Source organism: Saimiri boliviensis, chromosome X, assembly GCF_048565385.1.
Source record: "Saimiri boliviensis isolate mSaiBol1 chromosome X, mSaiBol1.pri, whole genome shotgun sequence".
In the NCBI taxonomy this organism is placed as follows: domain Eukaryota; kingdom Metazoa; phylum Chordata; class Mammalia; order Primates; family Cebidae; genus Saimiri; species Saimiri boliviensis.
The window spans coordinates 50369888-50395577 of NC_133470.1; the positions used below are offsets into that span (position 1 = coordinate 50369888).

At 42.7% G+C, this 25690-nt stretch overlaps 1 protein-coding gene across 1 annotated transcript; it reads right to left on the reverse strand.

The window, feature by feature from the left end:
• Positions 1-1468: 1468 nt before the first annotated feature.
• On the reverse strand, positions 1469-23300 carry ALAS2 (5'-aminolevulinate synthase 2). Its single transcript, XM_003943697.2, has 11 exons — positions 23191-23300; positions 18038-18233; positions 17256-17378; positions 16301-16411; positions 13303-13525; positions 12530-12714; positions 9719-9898; positions 7612-7776; positions 6780-7048; positions 5538-5700; positions 1469-1754 (listed from the first exon to the last, which is right to left on the reverse strand). The coding sequence occupies exons 2-11, from the start codon at positions 18216-18218 to the stop codon at positions 1591-1593; spliced, it is 1764 nt and encodes a 587-aa protein (XP_003943746.1). The 5' UTR covers positions 18219-18233; positions 23191-23300; the 3' UTR covers positions 1469-1590.
• Between the last annotated feature and the right edge of the window lie 2390 nt (positions 23301-25690).

Consider the following 25690-nt stretch of genomic DNA (forward strand, 5'->3'; position numbering starts at 1 on the left):
AAGGGTTCTCTGTTCAATTGTAGGAGTTTCCTGTACTGCTGAGGTTAAATCAGCAAGGGAGGTGGGCTGTGTAGCCTTAAACCAGAGCTTTCCAATTAGTGTGCCCCACGGCTGCCACAGTGGGTTACAGGGTTGAAAGAAATAGGGTCCTCAGCCCCCAGTTGCCAGGCAGGATCTGGGATCACACTAGTCTCAGGGAAGATGGCCTCAGCAAGTAATATCATTCGTGCCCCTAAGTGTGCCATGGAAATATTTTCTGTATGCCTTGACCTTGAAAGTGAGAGCATTGCTTTGAACACAGTACTTGCTCTAGCCAAGCCTCTTCTCACCTTTGAAAATGGGACTGGTAGGCTGGGTGAGGTGGTGCATGCCTGTAATCCCAGCACTTTGGGAGGCTGAGTTGGGCGGATCACCTGAGGTCAGGAGTTCGCGACCAGCCTGACTAATAAAATGTAACCTTGTCTCTACTAAATACAAAAAAATTAGCTGGGCCTGGTGGTGCATGCCTCTAGTCCGAGCTGCTTGGGAGGCTGAGGCAGGAGAATCACTTGTACTTGGGAGGCAGAGGTTACAGTGAGCTGAGATTATGCCATTGCACTCTAGCCTGGGCAACAAGAGTGAAACTTTGTCTCAAAAAAGAAAAAAGAAAGGAAAAGAAAATGGGAAAATGGGACTGGTGGATCCTGTTCTGTGAGATGCTGTGGGAGAGAGAAAGGATAATGGATTGAGGAAGACTTCCATATCCCCTTCTGGAAAATACCTTCTTGGTTTTGGGGAACCACTCCTTTCTAGGAAGTTTGGTCAGGGCTGCCTCATCTACTGGCTTCAGGGGCTACCTTGGGCCCAGAATTCCAGGGCCCAGATTACTAGTGAAGAGTCAATCTCTGGATTTTTTTTTTTTTTTTTTTTTTTTTTTTTTTTTTTTTTTTTTGAGACGGAGTTTCGCTCTTGTTACCCAGGCTGGAGTGCAATGGCGCGATCTCGGCTCACCGCAACCTCCGCCTCCTGGGTTCAGGCAATTCTCCTGCCTCAGCCTCCTGAGTAGCTGGGATTATAGGCACGCGCCACCATGCCCAGCTAATTTTTTGTATTTTTAGTAGAGACGGGGTTTCACCATATTGACCAGGATGGTCTCGATCTCTTGACCTCGTGATCCACCCGCCTCAGCCTCCCAAAGTGCTGGAATTACAGGCTTGAGCCACCGCGCCCGGCCCAATCTCTGGATTTTTATTGAAACCATTGGGGGAGAGCCATTTCAAGTAAATCTGCCAGGTATCCTGGCTCTGTGCAACTCACTGTGTAGTTTTTGGACATTTCTTCCCTCGTTCTCATTCTGCTTCCCTGTTGGTAAAATGGAATGGTCAGACCAACAAGTGACCTACGGTTTCCTCACAGATCTGCCACTTGTCTGAGGGAGTCAGGTATAGTGCAGTTGTCTGTTTCCTGCCCAATAAAAGGCTACACATGCTGCGGTTTGTGCTTTATTTTTAGGCTCAATTCAGCTAGAGGCACACAACAAAGCAGAGGACAGGAAGAGGCCCGGACCCAAGTGAAGTGCAGGTGGGGTTTGGATCCTAGGCAGCTGGCTTCTCAGGCATAGGTGGTGACATATTGGGGCCCCATGTTCCCAAAGTAGGAACGTTCCCACTCGCTCATGAGCTCGAAGTGTACAGGACGGTGACAGAAATTGCAGGCAGCCACAGACACATCCTGCAGGGGCAGCCCCACCTCAGTCCAAGCCAGCAGCAGCTTCTCTGAAGGTGGTACGGGGAGAGGAGAGAAAGAATTGGTTAGACTAGATCCTTCAAATCTGTCACAGTACAGATGAGCCAAGACATTGATCCCCTCAACCCTTCAAGGTGTCTCAGGGTCAGAAGTAGCCTACTGTTTGCTCCAGTGTGTGCCATGAATATTACCATTTGAATCTGAGTGCTGGGATATATATTATAAAAGATTGGGAAGCTCTCCTTTGACCCAATTTGAGGCCATACTCCCTAAGTATAGGATGTGCTGTGGCCCAAGAATGACTGCTTGGAAACTCCAAGCCCTATGAGGAAAATGATAATGACAGTAACTATACTGTGTCATTGGTGCTGTGACCAGGAAACCTGAGATAGGGGATCCACCTGGGGGTGTGAGAACCCAGAGAGAGGAACCTGACCTAGCTGGAGGAAGTACCCCAGGTATGTTCCAGGGCTCTGTTCTTGGCCTGTTCTGTGTTCATGCCCTTGTTCATCTTTTCTAGTCACATGACTTTGAAGACCATCTATATGCTGATGGTTCTGAAATTTTAATCTCCAGCCCACACCTCTCTACTGATTTCCAAACTTGTATATCCAATGGCTTATCTCCATCTCTACCTAGATGTTTAGTATGCATCTCTTAACTTATGAGTACAGCTGAGCTACTCATGTCCCTACCCTCCACCAAGCATTCTACTTTTCAGTTTTCCCATCTCAGTGGATGGCAATTCCAGTTGCTCAGTCCAAACATTTCAGAGCTATCCTTTATTTTTCTCTTTCTCTCTTACCCTATATCCCATCTATCAGCCAAGGCCATTGGTTCCACCTTCAAAATCTGACCACTTCTTACTGCCTTCATTATGATCAAGTCTGAGCCAGCATCATCTCTCACCTGGGATATTACTGCATCCCACTCTTGGGTCTCGCTGCTTCTACTCTTGCTTCCTTTTAGTGTATTCTCTACATAGAAGTTGGAGCAATTCTGTTAAAACCTGAGTCAGATATATCAGTTCTGTGCTCATATCCTTTGAAGGGCTCTCAGAGTAAAAGCCGAAATCCTTCAGATGGACTACCATACCGTATACAATCTCGTCCCACATTGCCTCTATATATTCAATTTTTCTGTCTCTGACTTGCTTACACCACTCCGCCCACACCCATCTTCTTACTGTTCCTCAAATATAAAAGGAATACTCCCGTGTCTTCCCTTCCTCAGGCTGTTCCCTCTTCCTGGGATGCCATTCCCTTAGATCTGCCTCACTAACTCCACCTCCTTCAAAGCTGCTCAAGTGTCACCTCAGCATCCTCTACCCTTGCCACTCTAATACCACAACCCTTCTCTGAACTCGCCCCTGCCCCCTTATCCCATTCTCCTTATCCTGCTTTATTTCTTCCCATAGCACTTAGCACTAATGTGCTACTTAATTTGCTTATTTTCAGTAATGTTTTTTGACTATCCTTTTCCACTAGAATGTAAGCTCCAGAGGGTAGGAATTTTGTGTCTGATTTGTTTACTACTGCATCCCCAGTGCCTAGAACAGTGTCTAGCTCACAGTTGGTACTCAGTAAATATTTGTTGAAAGAATGCCTAAGTTAAGTCTAGAAGATGAAGGAAAGTAAGCCAGAGGAAAGTGTGAGGGAGGGCATTCCAATCAAAAGCAGCATGAGCCAAGTCCCAGAGGTAAGAGAGCAGAGAAAAAGGACAAGTCATTCGTGGTAGCTGGAAAAATAAAATGCATGTGGGGAGGAGGTGAGGGCATAGAGATCACCATGTGGAAGGCGTTGAATGCCATGCTGAAGAGCTTCAACTCTGTCCTATAGGTCAGTGGTTTCCAAATTTTGGAGTATACATGCCTATCAGTATAAATGTTTTAGCATATACCTCCAATCTCTGTATATTTGTTTATATGTTGTATGCATGTATAATAGTCTATATATTAAAGATCAGTATCAATGCTTGATTTCCTATTTTTAAGATTAAAAAACCCATAAAATTATAATACATATTCTGTTCCTTCATCCTGTAGATCATCTTGTATACCTCACCTTGGAGGCCACTGTTTTAGAGTCTGGAGGGAGACATAAAGGGGTTTAAGCAAGGGAACAATATAATCAAGTTTTTAGAAAAATTCCTCTGGTGGTCAGCCTGGTGAAAGGATTTGAGAGGAGCAAGAGAGAAGCAGGGAAATTAGGAAAAAACCATGTTGACATGGATTAAAGAAGGGGCAGGGGAGAAAAGCAAATGGATTCGAGAGATTCTAGAGATCTTTTTCAAGATTTCAGGATGGATTGGCTGTGGAATTTAGGGACTTGTAGAGACATGGTGGATGCCTCGCATATATTATTACAAAAGTCCAGCCTAAGTAGACATTCAGAGAACCAAGAATACTGAGAGCTCTATAATTGAAGTCCAGAGCAATAGCGAATAGTGAACAAAAGGCCCAGGAGTCTGGATCATCAGCTTAGAGAGGTGGTAGACCGAGTGGTTATGACCATGGAGGTAGAGACAGACCTAGTTGCAACCTAGTAGCTGTGTGACCTTGGATCAGTGACTGTATATTTTTATACCTCAGTTTCCACATGTACAAAATGGAAATGATGAGAGCATCTCTAACTCATAAGGTTGTTGTGGGGATTAGATGAGTTAATACGTGTAAAGTGTTTAGAACAGTGCTTGGCACACGGTAAGTACTTAATGTTAGCCAGCATTATTTGATGTTTTTAAATGAATGAATGAATGGTACCTACTTAGCTTGTCTTCCTTGAACTCTCATGCTACCCATGCTTCAGACAAACAGAATGATGTTCTCAATACATGCCCCCTGCTTTACTGTCTCTAGGTCATTGCTCATGGAATTCCCTTATTCTGGAATATTCTCACAACATACACACATGTACTTCAACATGTATCACAAAAACTTCCTTATTCACAAAGCCTCTCCAATTTCATCCTTCCTACTCTCTCTAGCCATAATGTGCCCACTCCCTCTAGCTCTCAGAATACTAGAGCTCATCATACTGAACCAGTACCATCTATATCTGGCTCCTCTGCTAGACCATCAATTGCCTGCATGTCTTTCATCCAACATGCCTGGAATGAGCACCTGCTCAATGTCAGGACCTGCTCTAAAAACTGCACCCAACAGAAATCCAGCAAACTTTAGGTGAAGTGACTAAACTGGCATTTTCAGGGTAAAACCCAAACTACTCAGCTCTACAAACCTTTCAATCCGGTCCCTGTCTTGTGTTGTCTTTGTAGACTCATGGATTGAGACTCCCCTGCCCCACTCCATTCCTATGACCCTGCATTCCAATACCACCTGCTTATTGTTCTTGATATATCCCTGGCTGCCTCTCACTCTCCTCACCTTTCTTCCTGCTCTTCCCTCTGCTAGGAATACTTCTTCCATGCCCTCTTTCTTTTAATACCACTCACTTTGCAAGACTCAGCTCATGTGTCACCTCTCCTAGGAAGCCTGTCTTGGATCCCTCATGCTGAGTCAGGCCCCTCCTCTCTGCTCCAACAACTCTTATGCACTGCCTTTGTGGAGCTTTGATGTCATTGTGGAGCTTTGATCTTTTAATGTCATTGTTTGTGTCGACTATGGTATCCCCAACCAAACTGAAGCCCTACAAGTCTAGGGGCTGTTTCTCAGTTATTTGTGATGCTAGTGTAGGTGCTGGCACACATTAGATGTTCCAGAAATATTTTATAAACTAATGGCCTCTGTCCTCTCAGCTTCTCTTTCAGATCCTGAGGCTCTGGGGAGCGAGGTACCTATGTTGAGAACTTACCCACAAAATCTTCCATCATCTGAGGGCTGTGGTGGGGGGAGGGTGCCAGGCGCAGGAGCTCTTCACCCCGGGGGACAGTTGGGTAGTTGATGGCCTGCACATAGATGCCGTGCTTGGAGAGCAGGAGATCGCAGAGCTTGCTGTTGAGTGCTGCATCACCCACCTGGACCCAGGAGAAAGGCCTGTCAGTACCTGCCACCCTGGCTCCACCATCACTAGCTCCATTAAGTAGGTAGAAGGAACTAGATCAGGGAACATCACTGAATTTTGGGACAGATTTTTCTTTTTCACTAGGGGCTTAGTGGCAGCTCCAGAATTTCTATGGAGGAGGAGCTCAGAGCTAGCAATTGGGTTTGAAAAGGATGGAGCGGAGGTGGTACCAGGAGCCCTGTTTGGAAGTTGTTTGTGGAGCAAGCACACTGATTTTACTTAGCTAATATGTTAGTTTGGGATGGTTCTGGGTGAGAAGATAACCCCACCATGCCAATTCTGGGGTGCTGTCCCTAAGTTAATTCATAAAATAAGTGTTTAAAGAAAATACTAGGTTAGCCTAAAGAGCAGTGTCTATTTCTCATCCACAAAATTGTCACAAATAAGTGTCCTTTCCCTGCCCTGGCTTGCTGACTCACACAAATACATGTCATTTAAGAAAGAAGTAGCAGTTCATTTTTAAAGGCAGTAAACTCTCATAGTTGAAGATCCAAAGTACCAGCTAGTCCCATGACTTTTGATTTTATTTTTCTGTCCTAAATTCTGAATAAGAAGTACTTTTTACACCAGGACCATAAACACACACATATACCTACACATATATATATATGCACATATATGAAACGAAAACAAATTTTTCACAAATTGATACCCTTACCATGTGTGATGTACTCCAACATTTTCTATTTTATTTCTTTTTTAAAAACCAATGATAACCCACTAAGCTGATTTTGTGAACCATTAATTATCTTGATCCAGTTTGAAAAACTCTGAATTAGAGGTCGTGAGCACTCACTATTGTTAGAGTTAGGATAATCTAATAAACCTGAGGTAATGGCTGATGCAAGGAAAAGACTGGTTAATCCAGAGTGGCTGATAATTTTTCAAAAAGGGAAACAAAGCTGGCAATAAGGGGAATGGTTAGCAGGAAAGCAAATAATTGAAGATAGGAATGAATGTAGGTTTGTTGGGAATGGGGAGGCTCCCAGAAGAAAGAGGTGGAGAGGGCAATGGGCAGGGTGGGGCTCTCACCCGGATGGGGATGATGTGGCTGGGGCAGGGGATGACGGGAAGGCCCCTGTCCATGAGTAGCTGGCGCATGTGCTTGACATTGCGCTGGTGGGCTCTCCTCAGGGCTTGGCCCTCCTCTCCCTTGAGGAGCCGCACAGATTCTAGAGCTCCAGAGAGCACCATGGGGGGCAGAGAAGTGGTAAAGATGAAGCCTGCAGCATAGGAGCGCACCATGTCCACCAAGTCGCGGGTGCTGGCGATGTAGCCACCCACACAGCCAAAGGCTTTGCCTGGATAAAGAAAGGAAGAAGATAAACACAGATCCCATAATCAGTCCCCAGAGGAACAGGATCATGTGTCAGATAACATAAGCGGGTGTACCAGAGGTTGGGGCTCCAGGCTCTCTTCCCAGGCCTCTGCTCATCTGTCCATGACAAGGCAGTCAGAGCTGATAATTTTGCTGCTTTGAGATAGGACTTTCAAGTCTTGCCATATGCAATGACTAGATAGGCAGGAGCTGGGTGGGGACCTTTAGCTGGATAGGGTCAGGAGTGGAGCTAAGATGCAGCTTGGGGCTAGGATCGGGGAGGAGTTTAGAAACACAGCTCTTCACATTCTCAAGTTGAATCTAGCTATTTGGCCTAGCTCGAGGTCTTTTCAAAAAACTCTCCCAGACCTTCTCATCAACTCTGCAGTGGGATGTGAGTGGAGAGAGGGAGTCTAGGAGGACAGCAACCTGAGGCTGTGAATTCTGTCCAAACAAGCCCTAGAGCTTTGGGGAGGAGGGAGAAAAGAATTTTGTAGGGGTCTCCTCCCTGGAGAGTATATAAGAAGGCCCAAAGCATTCACTTACCAAGAGTTCCAGAGATGATATCAATCTTGTGCATAATTCCATCACGTTCCCCAATCCCAGCACCCCGGGACCCATACAGTCCTACAGCATGGACCTCATCCACGAAGGTCAGGGCCCCATACTGGTGGGACACATCGCACAACTCCTCCAGCGGACAGATGGCACCTGAGCAAAGCCAAGGGATAGAGGTAGGACATCATAACCCTTCCTCAGCTCTGTCTCTAGTGTGGAATTTCCCATCCATGCCTTTGGGTTGGAAAAGGATGTTGTAGAGAGGAAGGAGGATGTGCACCTTCATTTAGAACTATTAATCTCTGTGTATGGATCCACTGCCCATATTCCATCCCTTCCTTCTCTCTCTCTCTCTCTCTCTCTCACTCTCTCTCTCTCTCTCTCTCTCTCTCTCTGTGTGTATGTGTGTGTGTGTGTGCGCACGCACGCGCTGGTGTATACATGTTTGTGTGTTCTTCAGCCTGGGATCAAGGCTTGATTCTTTCTATTTTTACTTCATTCTGACAATGTCTGTTTTCCTGTTTCTGCCATGTTCAGCCTCTCTCTGCCTCCTTTGTTTGTTTTTCCTGCAAGTCTGTGTGTATCCCTCCGTACTCCCTGGAAACAAGGAGTTGTAATACAGAAGAAACATCTTCAGGTGGAAATAAGGGTTCCAGGCCAGAATTTAGAAATATGAGCAATTGGTGGGACAATCTGAAGGGAGTCAACTACAGGAGGTGGAACCGGAGATAAATGACAGTGTGATGATTCAAGCATCATTTCAGTAGGAGAGATTCAGCCCAAGGATCAAATGTTTGGGCAGAGTTTGTACCCCAAAAATAGGCAAATAAAGAACTATTCATTTGCAAATGCAATGAGGTAGAACGGTACCAACATGTTTTCCACTAGAGAAATGAATTTGAATAGTCTCAGTGGTAGAAATATACAAAAGGGATAGGATAGTTTTACTTTATTGCTAGTGTTAGAAATGTGGGAGTGGGCATAGTAGTAAGTTCCTTACATATATTAACTCATTTAATTTGCATACCTATTTAATTATTATCACTTATATTTTGCAAATAAGCAACTGAGAACTGAGACACAGAGCAATTAAGAAGCTTGCCCAAACTAGTAAATGGTCACACTAGGATTTAAACATGGATAGTTTGGTTTTAGAGCCTGTGTGTCCACTTAAGATAGCTGAATCAGGGAATACTATGGACTTTTTTGTTTCAGTTGGAAAAGTGACAAAGTGAAATGAGTTGAGATCCTCTTCACTTAAATAATTCCATAAAGGGATGCCTAAAACACATGATTTCTATACAACAGGGCCAGCAATAGAAAGCTTTGTGCATTGTTTCAATTGAGCGAAGAAAGGAGGTAGGAGTGTGAAGATCATTTATTTCTATTAAAGCATAATAGCTAGAATGGTTTCCATCATCTCTAATTCTTACAACCAGATATTTTACCTTTGGGAAAACTGAGGCTTAGACAGTTAAAGAGTTACTCATGGTCATAGCCAGTAATTGTCAAAGGTGGGATTTGAACCCAGGTCTCTCTGACTTTAAAACCTGTTTTGACCCCAATGCTTCATACTGGACCTTGAAAAAAGTCCTAGGCAATGGTTTGTGAAACTTCCTTCATAGAAACCTGACACTGGGATGATTGATTCACATATTATTTCTAATAAGAGAAGTGTTGCTCAAGGAATTGGAGTTATATGTGTTAGGGTGCAGATACTCACTTTAGCACCAACTTGCTGAGCCACTCAAGGTGAATTGGATGCCAACTCTGAACTTTAGTTTCTTTAGCTATAAGATGAATGTAATAGCTGCCTCCACTTTTTTTCATTTACTAGCTGTGTGACCTTGGACAAATGACTCTTACGTCTCAGTTTCCTTATGTAAAAAAATCAAAATAACAACAACACCTATCTCATAGAATTGTTGAGAAAATTAAGTGAATTAATACATGTAAAATACTAACAGTTTTGCTTGGCACATAATAAACACTGTAACTGTTAGAAGTTACAATGTTATCATCATCATCATCATCATCCTTCTCATGGTTTTTGTGAGACCAGCACTAGTAAACATACACTCACACATATACATACCATCCATGGAGTGGACAGTCTCAAAGGCCACAATTTTGGGTGTCTCAGGGTTGGACTTCTCTAGAAGTTTCTTTAGGTGGTCAGGGTCATTGTGCCTGAAGACAAACTTGGCTGCTCCACTGTTACGGATACCTTGGATCATGGAAGCATGGTTGCCTGCATCTGAGTATATCTCGCACCCTGAGGAAGCAGTTGCATAACCCTTAAGCTTCTGTCCCAGTACTCCCACTTCAACCTTCAGGTCTGACCTGGGAAAGAAAAGGACCAACCCTTCTTCCCTTTGAAGACCTTGCTTTGCTTCCTCCTTTTCTGGGAACCTTTGTGACACTTCTTTCTCCCTAGGAAGAACTTCCCTGTTCCCAAATTCTGACCCCTACATCCTTTTCTTGAGTCATTTGTAACCCTGGTCTAGCCTCTGACTGCCTTGCGGGGGAAGAACATTTAATTTCCCAAGAAACTTCAGAGATTTTTGAGGACAGAACCTATTTTCCTTCTCCCCAGCATATAAGATCAAGACTTGGAAAAGGGATTACCACAGGGAATGCTTGCTGACTTGGACTGATATTAGATTCTTCCTAGTCTAGATGAAATTCCATCTGTTCCAGGTAGCATCCATTTGCTTGTGGTTACAGGGATGGACATTTATCAGGCTTTCACTGTTGAAATCATAAGCTCATGGCATGTCAGAGCTGGAAGGCCTGTTAGTGATCATGGAATCCATCCCCTTTACTGTACAAGTGAGAAAACTAAGGTCCAGAAAGACTCGAAGAATACAGGGCTTTTTACTGGGTAATTCTGTTGGGGGAGGTGGGCATGTGAAATTGGTAGAGGGAGTTGATTCCTGGATCCCCCCTACCCCTGCCACCAACTGCACTGCCATCAAGGAACTGTGGCCTTTTTATGAGGGATAACCTCCACCTGAGAAAATAGGTTATGGCTTTCTGGAGAATATGGCTTAAAAGACAAGTAGACTGGGAGTTTCATGACACTCTGCTTCTGGTGCCCAGTATAAGAATAAGTACATAGTAGATGCTAAGTAAATATTTCTTGAATGAATGAATGAACTGATGACTGATTTATAAGTAAGTGAATGAGTATATGAATGAATGTATTATTGAATGAAAGAGAGGAGGAGTGCAAAAAGTTGAGGCTGAAGAGATACACAGAAACCAGATTACTGAGAACTTTAGAAGCTGTGATAAGAAATTTGGATTTGGTCCTAGGGGGAATGGGGATCCACCAAAGGGTTTTGACGGGGGGTGGTGGGTGAGAAAGATAGTTTCACATTAAAAAAATTCTGACTGCTATGAAGAATAGATTATATGAGGGCAAAGGTAAAATTTTCTTTGAAAAATGATGTTGAGTCAGGCTAGGATGCTGGCAGTAGAGATGAAAAGAAGTTGAATTCTAATGGTTGAGGAGAGGATGGATTAAAAAAAATCTTAGAGATGTTGAGTTTAGTTGGGGCTTATCAGTGAACTCAAAAAAAGTTTCTGAGAAGTTGTGGTAATATTTTTGCTGTGGTGAAGAATCAACAGGAGGTGAAGAAGTAGATAGGTGGAGACTTCTCTCAAGTAGTTTGCCTGTTTTAGGGAGGGAAGAGAAAAAGCCGTAGCTAGAGAGTGATGAGGGATTAGGGCAATGTTTTTTTTTAATAAGATACAAGAGACTCGAAAACATGTTTAAAGAGTGGGAGAGGCTGAAGATACAGGAGAGGGCGAGAGAGCTAATAAATCAAGATTCCTAAGGAGGTAGAAAGGAATGGGACACAGAGCAACAGTGGAAGGATTAGTCACAAGAAAAAGGATAGTTCTTCCACTATGACAGAAGAGGAGTGAGGATGAGAAAAGGACACATGGAGATGCTTATGAGTTTGTAGGTGCTTTGTGGCTGGGAGTCAAGGACATTGCTGTCTGGTATATTCTATTTTGAATGTAGTAGAACATGAAGTCATCTGCTGAGGAAAGGGGGAGGATGGGGTGCGGGAAGGCTGAGGATAATGGTGGTTTGGCAAAACTGCCCCAGAAACTTGGAGAACTGACCAGGGAAATGGGATTGCCAGAGAGCATGGAGAACCCAGTAGAGGTTAAGACTATGAATTTTTAGTGACTCCTGTCTGAGCAACTGTATGAGCCTAGAATTGATATAGTGAAGATGGAGAGTTGTATTCATTCTGGATTGGGCCATGGTGGAAGGACAGCAAAGCATGTGAGGTAAGGACAATAGTGACTAGAGAGTAGGAGCCTGGAAATATGGGAACCAGTGTGCAAGTGAAGGAATTGTCTTTAGGCAGAAGGGGAGATGTGCCTTTCGTTGTAAAAGGAAGGAAAGAGGCAAGGGTAGATAAAAAATTAGGTAAGTGTGTAGGTTTGGTGGCAATAAATAAGGATTCTCTGTCGGGGGCTTCTGTTTTTATTGTGAAGTAAGATGTGAGGTTATTTACTAAGTGTGAAGGAAGAGGTAGCCAGAGGTTTTAGAAGAGGAGAAAAAGTTGAAAAAAGCTCCTGTGGAGATATAAAATAACCATTTGTGTGTGTCAAGAGTCCAGTTGAGTTGGGAGGTGATGAATTTGTAGTGTTTCCCTTCTGTGAGGTTGGGTAATGTTCCCCAGTAATGTTCTTCCCTAGGTGCAGAAGGGAAGAAAGCAGAGGTATATAATCATCCAGTGTTGTGGATATGCAAGGTAGATAAGAAGGAAGAACAATAGGAGTGAAAGAACTCCAAATACAGGGAAGGAGTGATGGAACCCGTGAAACTGGATGCTGTATTGCTGGATATCAGCCCTGAGCAAAGCTCAGGCCTCAGGCTTACCTGGCAGGATCTTGGCCAAGGTGAAGAGAGTAGAGTCATTGGCCACAAAGCAAGAGGAGAAGAGCAGGGCTGAGTCCTTCTGGTGCAGCTCAGCCAGCTCCCGCTCAAGCTCCACATGAAACTTACTGGTGCCTGAGATGTTGCGGGTACCACCAGCTCCAGCACCATGACGCTGCAGGGTCTCCCTGGCCAGGAGAAAACAGGAGAAAAGGAGAAGCAAAAACTCTTGTTAGGCATCGAGGAGTTGGGTGGGTTTCCCTTGCTTGATGGGAGTCAGTGTTGAGTTAGTGATCCTATGTAAACTGTGTCCTATGAGACAAAGTAGACGGAAGAATGGGGAGGATAGGGAGACATGTGCTTTCCTTCTAGAACTTGAGGTACTTAGGGAGAAAGGGAGAAGCTAGGTTGTGCATGAGTAGTTTGGCAGACCTAGAGGAGGTCACACTCCATCTCTGGCAATACAAATTCTGCAGCTAGATTAAAGACTCAGGCAGAGTGGCTTTGCTTGGTCTCCCATCCTTCCCCTCCATAGCACTGGACACCCAAGAGTTTGGGAAACATGGTGTGTTGACTGACTCTGTTCATATCCAAGGAATAGATATGCTGGAGGAGCTTGGACAAAATAAAGTGGTGGTAGAACCCAGGTTTCCACTGCCAGCACTGCTAGCTCTGCCTTTTTTTTTTTTTTTTTTTTTTTTTTTTTTTTTTTTTTTTTAATGTGTGGTTTTTCATCTCCTCTGGCCACTGCTGATGGCTGAGAGCCTACTACTTACTGTGTGGCTTGCAAGACCTGAGGGTGTCGGCTCATGCCCAGGTAATCATTACTGCACCAGACAGACACATCCTTTGAGGCCACAGATGCCTCAGAGAAATGTTGGGCAAAGGGATATGCGTCAGCCCAGCGGTTCACAGTCTTGAACACACGGTAGGTGTGATCTTGTTTCTTCTCCATGATCTTGTCCCTGAAAAACTGGTCATAACTGAAGACATAGTTTCCTGCAGGAGCAGATATGAGGATGAAAAGAATTCATTTCAAGTCTGTTCCTGGCTAGTCTTATTTTACCCATGTTGCCGATTTTGAATTCTCCAACTCTTTTTCCACATATTCATTTATTTGCTGAGTTATTGACTTATTGGACCACATTAACTCTTCACTACTTCATTCAGCCATCCTTTTGCTTACTCATTCACCCAGTAGTTCATTCACACATTCACTTAGACTTTCTCATGACCTTATCTGTCTTCCCGGGTTGGTGTGGCAGCCTCCTTACTAGAATCACTGCTTTCAGTCTTAGTGGAAGGAATAGCAACAGATCTTGTTTCTAGCAATCTCTTTGCCACTTCCTAGCTGTGTGGCCTTGAACAAGTCAAGAATCTTCTTTCTTACTTTAAATTTCTTTATTTGTAGAATCAGGCTTGGAGAGTTGTGAGCAACTTTCCTTGGAGAGTTGTGAGCATCTGACAACCAACAACATGTAATATATCCAAACTAACAAATGGCACATGGTAATAGTAGTATTATTACTGCCATAGTAGTAATAGTTATAATACTACTAATAAAAATAGCCAATATTCAATTATATTATTATAGCTAACATTTAACTAATGCCTAATATATGTAAGACTCTTTCCCAGGAACTTTATAAATATTTAATTTATTCCTCACAACATCGCTACATGGACAGTTCTATTAGTATCTCCATTTTACAGATGAGAGAACTGGGCCATTAAGTGTTAGGTAGCTTGACCAGGGTCATGCAGCAAGCAAGTGTTCATTAAGTAAGTAACTTAGAGCCTACTTCTTTAACCATTACCACTAAAAATGAAGTAACTTTTCTTCTAGGAGAAATTGAAATAACATTTGCCAAAGGGCTTGTTAAACTCTAAAACTCTTACATGAGACAGAAATCACGTTGCAGACAGCAATTTAGGTGGCTGCTGGAGGTGCAAATTGGTAACATCCTTGCTGCAGAGATGTTTGGAAATATGTGTCAAAAGTTTTTAAAATGCACATACTGACATATCTAAAGAAATATTTGCAGCATACTTAACCAATGATTAACGTTCAGAATTTGTTGTCTAAACTCTGAAAAATTACCATGAAAATTTTCAACCCAGCAGAAAAATGGGCATAGAATATGAACAGACAATTCAATAAATATAGAAAAAGATTCTTAATTAGGGAAAATAAAACTAGGCACACAAAATTTCACCTATCAATTGATAAAGATGTAAAAGTTTGCGGCCGGGCGCGGTGGCTCAAGCCTGTAATCCCAGCACTTTGGGAGGCCGAGGCGGGTGGATCACGAGGTCAAGAGATCGAGACCATCCTGGTCAACAGGGTGAAACCCCGTCTCTACTAAAAATACAAAAAAAAATTAGCTGGGCATGGTGGCGTGTGCCTGTAATCCCAGCTACTCAGGAGGCTGAGGCAGGAGAATTGCCTGAACCCAGGAGGTGGAGGTTGCGGTGAGCCGAGATCGCGCCATTGCACTCCAGCCTGGGTAACGAGAGTGAAACTCTGCCTCAAAAAAAAAAAAAAAAAAGATGTAAAAGTTTGATAATATCAAGTGCTGGTAAGGGTATGAGACTATGGATACCCTCCTTGATAACTGATACAGCCATGTTGGAGAGCTAATTGACAATATTTATTAATATAAAAATTTACACACCCTTACATACCAAGAATTTCCACCTCTGCATGTCTATCCTGGAGAAACACTTGCCTGTGTGCACAAGGAGGTACATTCAAGGATGTTTGTTGCACCACTGTTTGTAATAGAAAAAATTGGAAGCAGCCAAGCAGATGAGTAGCCAAATCTCTAGTATATCTACACTACAAAATATTTGGAAGCATTGAAACGTAAGGTAGATACATATGTGTTAAAGTGGAAGCATCTCCAAGGTATATTGTTGAGTGAAAAAAAAATGCACAGAGCAAAATATATAGCAAGATATTATTAGGTAAAAATAAAAACTGAAAAAAATAATACTATACATTTTCTTGGAGTACATTTGTATGTATGTAAAACCAATGTACAATCTAAACTGAAAGAATACAAAAAATTGGAAACAACGACCTAAATTATAGGTGCTTGATTAACTGAATGATATTGCATCCATTCTGTACTCATGACATATTGTCAAGTGAACAAAACAGCATAACAAACCCCACGTAAAATAAGATCACACTTCTAACAAAAGCATGAGTGTGGCAAAAAGAGCAGATTGTGTGTGTGTGTGTGTGTGTGTGTGTGTGTGTGTGTAGCCATAGAAATATATCTGGAAAAAAATATAACAAAACCTTAATGGTGGATGGTGGAACTCTGCATGACTTAAATTTTCTTTCTTATACTTTCCTGTATATGTTGAAAAATATTTTACCCTGAATCATATTCCTTTTATATTAGAAAATAATGTATATGCCATTATGAAAATGAATATAAACACGTACAAGAATGGGGATAAGGTGCTCTATGAAGGGCGAGAGGTTTTGAGGGAAGCATGGGGTAAAAATAATGGGAGTAAGCCTAATATTTAATGAAGTCTCATTAGAAACAATTCTATAAATGTAATTTTATTTTCTTCTCATGGCAACCTACTGAGGTAGGTATTAAATTTCACTGAAGGAAACTGTCTTACTTGCCAAATCACCTAGATCCAGCAAGTGCCAGCATTAAAATTTAAACTCAAATTTCCTTTGATTCCAAAGCCCTTCTGTGGCGTTTCCCCGACTATGACAGAAGCCCGTTTAGAATGCAGCAAACTCACCAGGCATATTGTTCTGAATCAGGTGTGTGACTTTCCCAGAGATCTGCTCCTGCTCCTGGGGACAGGAAAATGGCTTCCTTAGGCTGGCTGAGACCAGGGAGCTGGGCAGATCTGAGATGGAATGTGAGATTGATTCATTGATCATGAAGAGAATGGGGGAAAAAGAAAGCATGTATCGTCCTCTTTAAGCTCAATGCAACATGTGAAAATTCAAGTTTATAAGGTAGAAACACCTTCTGCAGCGAGAAGAAATCTTCTGCAAGGTGAGCTTCTATATATCTCCCTGAATGGAGACCATTACATTGTTAGGACACCTTCCATAAGGTGAATCATACTTCTCCCCACTAGGATTTTCTCTTGGATGAGTAACTGGGATAGCCACCCTTGGTCCTGCATTTAGAAAGTAGATGCAGGAAGTGCACCTTACTCTTCTTTTCTAAACATCATTAAATGTCAATTTGAAGTTTTTGCCCTTAATGATATCCCAAAGGGGCCTATGAAAGATGTTAAGAGTGTAGACATCTTTCAAGTGTGATTATCTTGGTGGTCTGCACGAATTAAGTTAACCTGAGGATCTGCATCCTGGTTAAAGGAGGTACCTACACTCAGCTCTTTCTCTTTCATGCAAATCCATATTCTCATAGAGTGGTCTGAAATGTGGGATCCCAGCCTATTGGGATCAATTTATCCACCTGAAAAAGGAGTCAAAATTCTAGAGGGATCATCTTAGAATAATTACTAAACATTTCAGGAGCCTGTACATGTGCATGTGTCAAGAAAGGTGTGCATCAGGATATTGTCTAAACTGTTGCCTACTATGGCTCCCCTGGAAAGACTGGACTTCTCATCATGGGATGTGTACTGGCTGCTTTTGTATTATCCTAGCTCAGGACAGTGATGTAGTGGGTTCAAGCATTAGGAGTAAAGGTTGCATAAGGTGGAACTTGACTCCAACCTGTCTTGAAAGTCTTCACATCCTCCTGGACTTCTGGGGCTGCCTTCTGCACAATCTTGCTCTTTCCATCCTGGAGTTCCGACAGCATGAAGGGACAGTGGCCCTTGGCCCAAGATGGAGAATCTATGCAAAGGCAAGAGATTAATTGGGGTGCATTTCTAGTCTTAAGTTCAGCTCAACAATGATTACTGAGATCTAATGTACCCCCAAAGACCTATCTCAGGCTATTGTAGAGACACAGAGACAGATGAGTCTGGTCCCCTTAGGGGACCTACTAAGCTGGTGGGAATAGCACACTCTGAAGACACACTGTGAACAGTGCTGGGATAGAGGAAGTACAGGGGCTATGGAAATCCAGAAGAGGGAGGAGACATGAGCCAGAATTGGGATTAGACAGTTTGGAGGTCTAAGCAGGCGTTGCAGAGGAGATGATGGCCAAGCTTAGTGTCAAATGAGAAGTACGAGATTCTCCAGTATAGGGTCTAGGAGAAGGTAATCTGACAGGAGCAAAGGTACCAAACTCTTGATACAATAGTTGATTTAGGCAATTTTAAGTAGTTTCAGCATGTCCGGAGTATAGTGTGTGAGGGACATGAGAGTGAGACTCTTTCTAGAGAACCTGGCAGAAGACAGATCCTGGGTATATTTTGGGGCCAGTTAACTGTGTCTTGACACTTTTCCCATGACTTCTCCTAATTTTTAGGCAAAGATGGCCAGTATGACTTGGGACTTTTACTCCAGGACCCTAACATTCTCCCCTTTTGCTAGCAGCCTTTTCTTACCTCCTCCAGCCTTTGTTGCCTTAAGGTGGATTTGAGAACAGTTTCGTCCTTGGGTGGCCAGGATGGGACAGCGTCCAATACCAAACAGGAACTGGTGAGCCCTAACCACCTTTCCTAGGAGGCTTGTAGGGCCCCGGGCAAGCACTGGGCAGCACTGTAGCAGCATAGCGGCAGTCACCATCTTGAACCCGAAGTTCTGCAGAAGACATGGAAAAGATGAGATTCCATCATTTGAACCTTGTCTTTAGCTTCCCACTCAAAACTTGCTGCCCTCCTCAGAGATTCTCTTGTTGCCCTTCCAGGGAAAGAACTTTTTTCCCAATGTTAACATGTATCAATAGGACATCAGAGAGGAAGAAATAGGAGACTGACTACTAAGCAAAGGGGTGAAGGAAAGAGTTCTAACTGGAGGCCAGAAAGCCTGGATTCTGACTCACACCCTGGCACTGACCACCTCTGTGATGATGAGGATCACTGAAATGTGTTTTTGTGTGGCAGGATGAGAGCTGCCAACCCACTAACCCTTTGATCAATACTTAAAACCAAGAATCTTTCTAAGAATGTTGGTCTTAGCCAAGTGACGATTCAAGCCTGTTAATGCAAAAATATGTCATTGGGCAGAGCTCCTGAGGCTTGGCCCAGGGTGTTTCCTGAGCAGGATCAGCCAGAGAAGGAGAAGGAGCTTGAGGTCATATGTATCAGTTTATAGAAATCCAGGGAACAGGAAGGAAGGGTATGCCCTAGGTCCTACAGACTATATGCCACCAGTCTGATATTTTGCTGCCTTTGAATTTGGTCCTGGCTCTTGGATAAGCACGCATATAAGAAGAGGTAAAAGCAAGTCCCAAGGGGGCTGGAAGACAAGATACAAAGACATAGTCTATGGGTTAGTGAAAGAGGCAGAGGCCACGACAGAGGAGAGAAAGGGGGTAGAGAGATCAGAAAAAGAGAAAGCAAATGACACATAGGCACTCAATAAATATTTGTTGAATTGTGGGGTAAACGGATGAATGAACAGAGTCTGAAATTGGGGAAGGAGAAGAGACTAGGAGAAAAGCCAGAAGAAAAGAAAATTTAGGAAAGATGAAAGGAGGAAAGTAGAGAGAACAAAGATGTGGTGGTGCTGGTGGTTAAGCTAGAAGAACAGAAATTGAGGGAGAAAAAGAGATCAAAGGTAGAGGGAAAAGGCACAGGGTAGGGATGAGAACAGAGATTGAGTTGAGAGAAAAAGAAAATGAACAAAGAAAAAGGGGGTGGGGACAGTGCACACAGGGATAAAGGCAGAGACTGACAGACCGAGGGACACAAAAGGGACATGAGGAGAGGTCAGTGAGTCTAGAGGTTTATACAAAGATTCATAAAACTGAGAGCAGGCAAGGAGAGAATCCAGCAGGTATGGAGAATCAGTCAGACACAAAGATAAAAAAGAAATGCTACCATAAATTGTGAAAGGCTAAGTGAGTTTGGGGAAGAGGATCATGGCTCTAATTGAGGGAGATGAGAGAGAGACTGAGGGACAGAGAGAAGAGAGTAGAGAAAATGACAAGATCAAAGGATAGAGACAGAAGTGACTATGGGGGAAGGGATGAGGGTTAAGAGGAATTGAGAGCTGAGAGTCACCAAGAGAAAGATAGCTAGAGAGAGCAAGAAGGAGAAACAAGTAAAGAAAAAGGGTAAATTGGAAAGAGAGTCAAAAAGTGAGACACGATAAGAGACAGTACAATGGGAAAGACCTGGAAGAATATGGGAAGACTAAAGCCTTGACACTGTGAAGAAAGTTACTGAGTAGAATCTCCTAGCACCCTCAGCTTTATGTTGTGAGGTACAGGTCAGCTCATGGCCCTGTCCTCATATGGCAACCTCCTTCATCTCCCTCCCTTCCTGATCTCATAGAGCAAGAACCCTCCCCCACCTTACAAAGCAACTTCTTTTTCTTGTTCCATCCTAGAGCAACCTCTCCCTCTCTCATAGGCTGTCACAGCAGCTTGGGTTGGTATGTGGGGCCAAGGTATGTGGGCCCTGAAACTGGAAAAGACCGAAGGGTTGTTGGAGGGACTAAATGAAACAACCCAAGTTAAGCCTTTAAGGTAGTGTTTGGCACATAGTAAATCTTCAATAAATGTTAGCTTTTCTTATTAAAATTCCAGCTCTCCAATTTCATTGTTGGATGTTCTTATATAAATCACTTCCCCTCTCTGAGTCTGGGCTTTCATCAGCTGTCAAATGTGAGGTAATTATGCCCACTTTGCATGGTAAGTAAGGAGTTGGATCCAGTGCCTACCTCATGTCTAAAGATACGCATTTCTCTTACCCTGTCTGCTTGTGAAAGCTCAAGCACTTGAGTATGAGCCTGCACACCACAGATAAAGCTGCTAGAGTTTATCACCACGGGGGTCTGACCACTCCCCAAGCCAAGACCAGGGTGTGGGAGAGAAGAGCAGCCCCTTCCTGGAATCACGTCTGAGCATCTGGCTAGAGCTGGCCCTGGCTATTGGTGGTGAGAAGTGGATGGCCCAGGAAGAGGCAGGCAAGGCAGATGACGAGGCTTCAGGCTCCTATAAACTCTTTCCCCCAACGTTAATATTGGCAACAATGATGCCAACAACATTGGGGTGTGTAGGGGGAAGGAAAGCCCCCAATATTGGAGGCAAAGTCCAGTCTTGCCTTGGGATGGTGGAGAAGGCCTACGTCCTGTAGATAAAAACAGGAGAAATTTAAAATACTCATCATTACTAAGGGGCTTTTGGCCATGATAGGTTCAGGGTCCTGGGAAAATATAGACCACTTCTTGGGATTTGTTGAATTCTCAAGTTCTTTCAAGTTCCTGTTTTCGTTTCTCATGTTCTGTTACTCCTTTCCTGAAATTTGCTCTGCCTCATTCTGTCTGGCCATCATCATACCCATGACCTTGTAGTCTAGCTACCATGGGCTCTGTTTCTGTTCCATCTCATTACCTACCAAGAGGCTAGAGTGAGTAAAATTGAATCAGGGAAGCATTTTAGTCAATTTAGGGTATAAAAAGCATATGCTCTGGTGCCAAACTACTTGGGTTTGAATACTGGCTCTACCACTCACTAACTTTGGGACCTTAGAAAAGTCACTTCTCTACTATATCTCTTATATCTGGAAAATGTTGGTAACAAGGACAATCTGCATCACAGGAATGTTGTGAAGATTTATTAAGGTAATCTTTATAAAATATTTAGCCGAGTACCTAACCCAGAGTAGACAGTGAAAAATAGTTAGCTATTATTTTTAATGGATAGACTTTATTGTTTTTATTTTCTCTATTTTCCATGTAGAAAAAATGAAGGTACAGCTAAGGGAAGTCCCATTAAGAATACACCAGGCTGGGTCTGGGAAGCTGGAGACTGATTCTTGTCCCAATCCTGTCACAATTTATTGTGTGAACTTGGGCTCTGTAATTCCCTTCTCTGGGCTTCGGTTTCTCCACTAGCATTGGACTACATAATTTCATAGATCCTACCTAGTTCTTGTAGTCAAACACTCACGGAGCCCTCTGTACCAGGTCCTGTTCTCATGTCAATTCTGTGATGATAGGGAAACTGAAGCCCAAAAAGATTAAGTAACCTGTCTAGATCAGAAAGCTAGTAAATAGGAGAAGCAGGATTTGAACCTAGACAATCTGGTTCCAGAGATTCATAACCACAATGGATCTGTGATTCAAATATTACTGCCCTTTTTTCTTGACTGAGGGCCTGACTGTAGACATTTATCTCCTCTGCCGCACTAACATAGGCCTCTTTCCAGGTCATACGCCATTTGTCACCAATGCCTTTAACCAAAGAAACAGAGCTGTAACTAAAGTGGAATTTCAGATACGGTTGAATATTCATTTACTCTACCATTTAATAATTTACGTACCTACTGTGTGGTAATGCTTGCCAGGCATCTTCTTAATTTTAGTATATGTGCTACCGAAGCGAGCACAGCATCTTCTTAAAATAATACTTTTAACCAAAGAGATGATGGTGAAATTTCAGACCAAGTAACAGATCATTACTCAAAGGTTTTCCCTATGCCTTTAAAAATTCTGTCTCACGTCAGCACCCAATTTGTAGTCCCACAGGTCAAAAGGGCCAACCACAACTGTACCCCAGCAGAGAGCCAGAAAATGCTCATTGCAGCATCCCCTGTCTCCTCCACCCCTGTCCCCTCCTTTTGTGGCCTGCTTTGCAAAAATCAATTAGGTCTGGAGGGGAAGTGGTAATTTCTCTTCAGGAGTTAGAAACATCAGGCCTTACTTCTCTTTCTAGTACCCCTTTCCCACCACTGAAGAATCATACAGAACTTTAGATACCTGGAATTGGAGAATCAGAAATTCTTAGAAACAGGAAAATTTAGAAGATCACAAAATCAAAACTAGAAAGGGTGGTCGAAATTATAGGCCAAGCCTTTTTTTTAGAGGGTGAATGACTTGCCTAGGGTCTCACAGTGAATTAGGGTGAGAATAGAAATCTGCTTATTTTCTGTATAGTAGCAATACATTCCTCTTCCACTTTTTTCACTATTTCTTCTAATTATTCATTTCTCAATTCCCCCAAATCTCTCCTTACCCAACTCATCATTCCCATCACCCCCACATCTCCTTAGTTTCCCTTCCTAGCTCTGCCCTTCACCCCTAGGCTCTGGGCCCTGACCCATGGAACTCTACTATCAGCCCAGCAGGCAGAGGGAGTCAAAGGGAGGGAGAAATGGAGAATTGCAGGAAGAAATATTAAGCCATTGTTCTTGATAGAGAGGAAGAGAGAGACAGAAACACAGCGACTGAGAGATACAGAGCTGAGGAAAGAGACAAAAAGGGGGAGAGAAAGAAATTTAGAGAAAAGAATACAGTTAGAACTCAGAGGAGGGAAAAATGAGAGAAAGCAAGAGTGTCAGAGAATGATGAAATGAAATGAATGATCTTGAAAACTAACAAAGGAAACAAAGGGAAAAAGAGAGAAGAAAGCTGAAAATGAGGAAAGACAGGAAGAGATATGGGAGAAAAAAAGAAAATGACAGAGACAGATTCTAAGAAACAAACAAAAGGAAAAGTCAGATCTACTCAGACCAGAGAGTCAAGTGTGGACAGCCATGGGAGACCAACTGGCAGACGAGAGAGAGGGCACCAGGGTGAAAGCAGCTCTTACCTGTTGCCCTGCACTGAGGACGAACGAACGACGGGTGGCTACTGTGGGTTAGGACCTGGCATTTATCCCTTCTCCTCCTGCTCAGCCCCGCCCATCCTGCCTTTTGCTGGCCTGGCCCTGCATTGGCCCCAAAGGTATCTCAGTCCTTTCCTTGCTAGAGATAAAACCCAAAGTAGCCCCTCCCTCCAGTCTACTCCCTCCCTCAGCTCTGGCTATTCCCTATTTCCTTCCCTCTCTAGAACAGTAAAATTAGCTCATTTGGGCTTTGGAATCAGATCATCCACGTAGAGCTAGGGTATCTTGAGCAAAACCGCGTCTCTGACTGTAGATCTCTTCAACTATAAAGGAGGGCAATAAAACCCAGAAGTGACTGTTGCACAAGTTGGGAGGGTTCTGCAGTCAGACCTAGAGTATGGTGTTAGGTTTATGAGCTCTAACAGTCAGCCTCCACAGACTAGATTCCCCAGTTGTTGTAACAATTTGGTAATATCATGTACAGAAAACACTTAATACAATGCCTGGTCCAAATAAGTAACAGCTACTGTTCCCTAAGTGCTTACAATGCACCAGACCCTTCACTAAGTGCTTTACATGGATTAATTTAGCCACATAAGGACCTTAAAAGATAGGTACTATTATCTCTGTGTTACAGATGAAGAAACTGAAGCTCAGAGAGGTGAAGTAACTTGCTGTTAATTTCCCAACTAGAATGCATAGAGCCCAACTGTGAACCTAGGCAATCTAGTTACAGAATGCACACTCTTCTCTTCCTTTCAGAATAAACAATTAAAAATATGAAGTTCTCTGTCTTATCTTTTCTATTATCTTCTCCTCCCTTTTTCATTTTCTTTCCCTTTTGTCACTCTCTTTTTCCCCTTCCCTTATCAATTGTAAGGCAGCAGGACCATGTTATAACCAGATAATTTCATCCATGGAGTAGATTGTCATCATTAATATTATATTTACATAAATAAGACCATAGTCTACATATTGATCCACAATTTCCTTTTACTTTTCTTTTTTATTTTGAGATGGAGTTTTGCTCTTGTTACCCAGGCTGGAGTGCGGTGGCACAATCTCGGCTTACTACAACCTCCGCCTCCCAGGTTCAAGTGATTCTCCTGCTTCAGCCTCCCGAGTAGCTGGGTTTATAGGTGCCCACCATCACGCCTGGCTAATTCTTGTATTTTTAGTAGAGACGGGATTTCTCCATGTTGGTCAGGCTGGTTTCGAACTCCTGACCTCAGGTGATCCGTCCACCTTGGCCTCCCAAAGTGCTGGGATTACAGGCATGAGCCACTGCACCTGGCCTTCCTTTTTTTTTTTTTTTTTTTTTAAATTCAACCATATGCCAATATACCATGGAGGTCTTTCCATCTAAAATCATTATATTTAGTGAAGTTATAATTATAAAATCTGAATGCACTATAATTTATTTAAACACTCCCTTATTGATAGAAATTTAGGTTATTCCCAAGGATTCCCCCACTCCATTGTGATTAATGTTGCAATAAACATCTTTTGACATTTGTGAGAGCATTTTTTTTAGAAAGCAATATCCTAAAATAAAATAATTCCTGGGTCTAAAGGTAATAGACATTTAAAATTTTGATACTGCCAATTTGCCCTATACATGTGTTATACATTACCCTCTACCCAGTGGTGTATAAGAGTAAATGTGTGTTTGTTTTCTCACAAACTCACCAATACCATTTGTTATTTTCAATTTTTAAAAATCTTTGTTAATCTTATAGGCACTAAAAATGGTATATTAGTGTGCTTTTATTTGCTTTTCTTTCATTATTAATGAGACTGGGTGCTTTTTCATATGTTTCTTCATCATTTGTCTATTTCTTTTCTGAATGGTCTACTTTTTGCCCATTTTTGGGGTGGGTTGATAGTAAAATATACTGGGCTAAAAGTATACACTCTAGAGTCAGACTCACTCAAGTCACCAAGTCACCAAAAGACCTTAGGTATTTGGTTTACTTATTTCCAGATCTCTCATATACAAAATGAGACAGTCATAGAGCCTACCCTATCAGATTATTGTGAGGATGACATGTAGCAATTATTATTTATGTTTATAGTTTTATTTTTGAGTTGTAGAAGACCTTTGAATAATATGGATATTAACCCCCTTTCTGTGATATTTACTGCTTCATCTGGATTAATTTATTCAACAAATATTTATTGAATGCCTATAGCATGTCAGGTGCTGTGCTACATACTGGAGATGCAGTGGAATATAAATTGGAGAGTATGGATGTAGCATGGTGTATTTAACCATTTTTAAAATTAAAGATTAATTCTAGTTCTTCTAGATGGTATTTCAAATGCAGCTGCAATAACCTTGACCTCCATCTCTAGCTGGCTAACCATTTGTCACTTTGAAAATTGAGCTCAAATGTCATCACTTCTGGGAGGCCCTTTTAAACCCTCACACTGGATACGGTTCTCTCTTCTGGGCTCCCACATCTTTTCTCTCAGAAGTTATCAC

Bases quoted from the DNA above. Each gene is read 5' to 3' on its own strand.
- ALAS2 (XM_003943697.2), bottom strand. From the start codon at position 18,218: ATGGTGACTGCCGCTATGCTGCTACAGTGCTGCCCAGTGCTTGCCCGG. The intron at 17,379-18,037 runs GTAAGAAAAGGC...GCCTTTGCATAG, and splicing joins GGCAACAAAGGCTGGAGGAG to ATTCTCCATCTTGGGCCAAG. The intron at 5,701-6,779 runs GTGAGAGCCCCA...TCCTGGGTCCAG, and splicing joins GCCACATCATCCCCATCCGG to GTGGGTGATGCAGCACTCAA.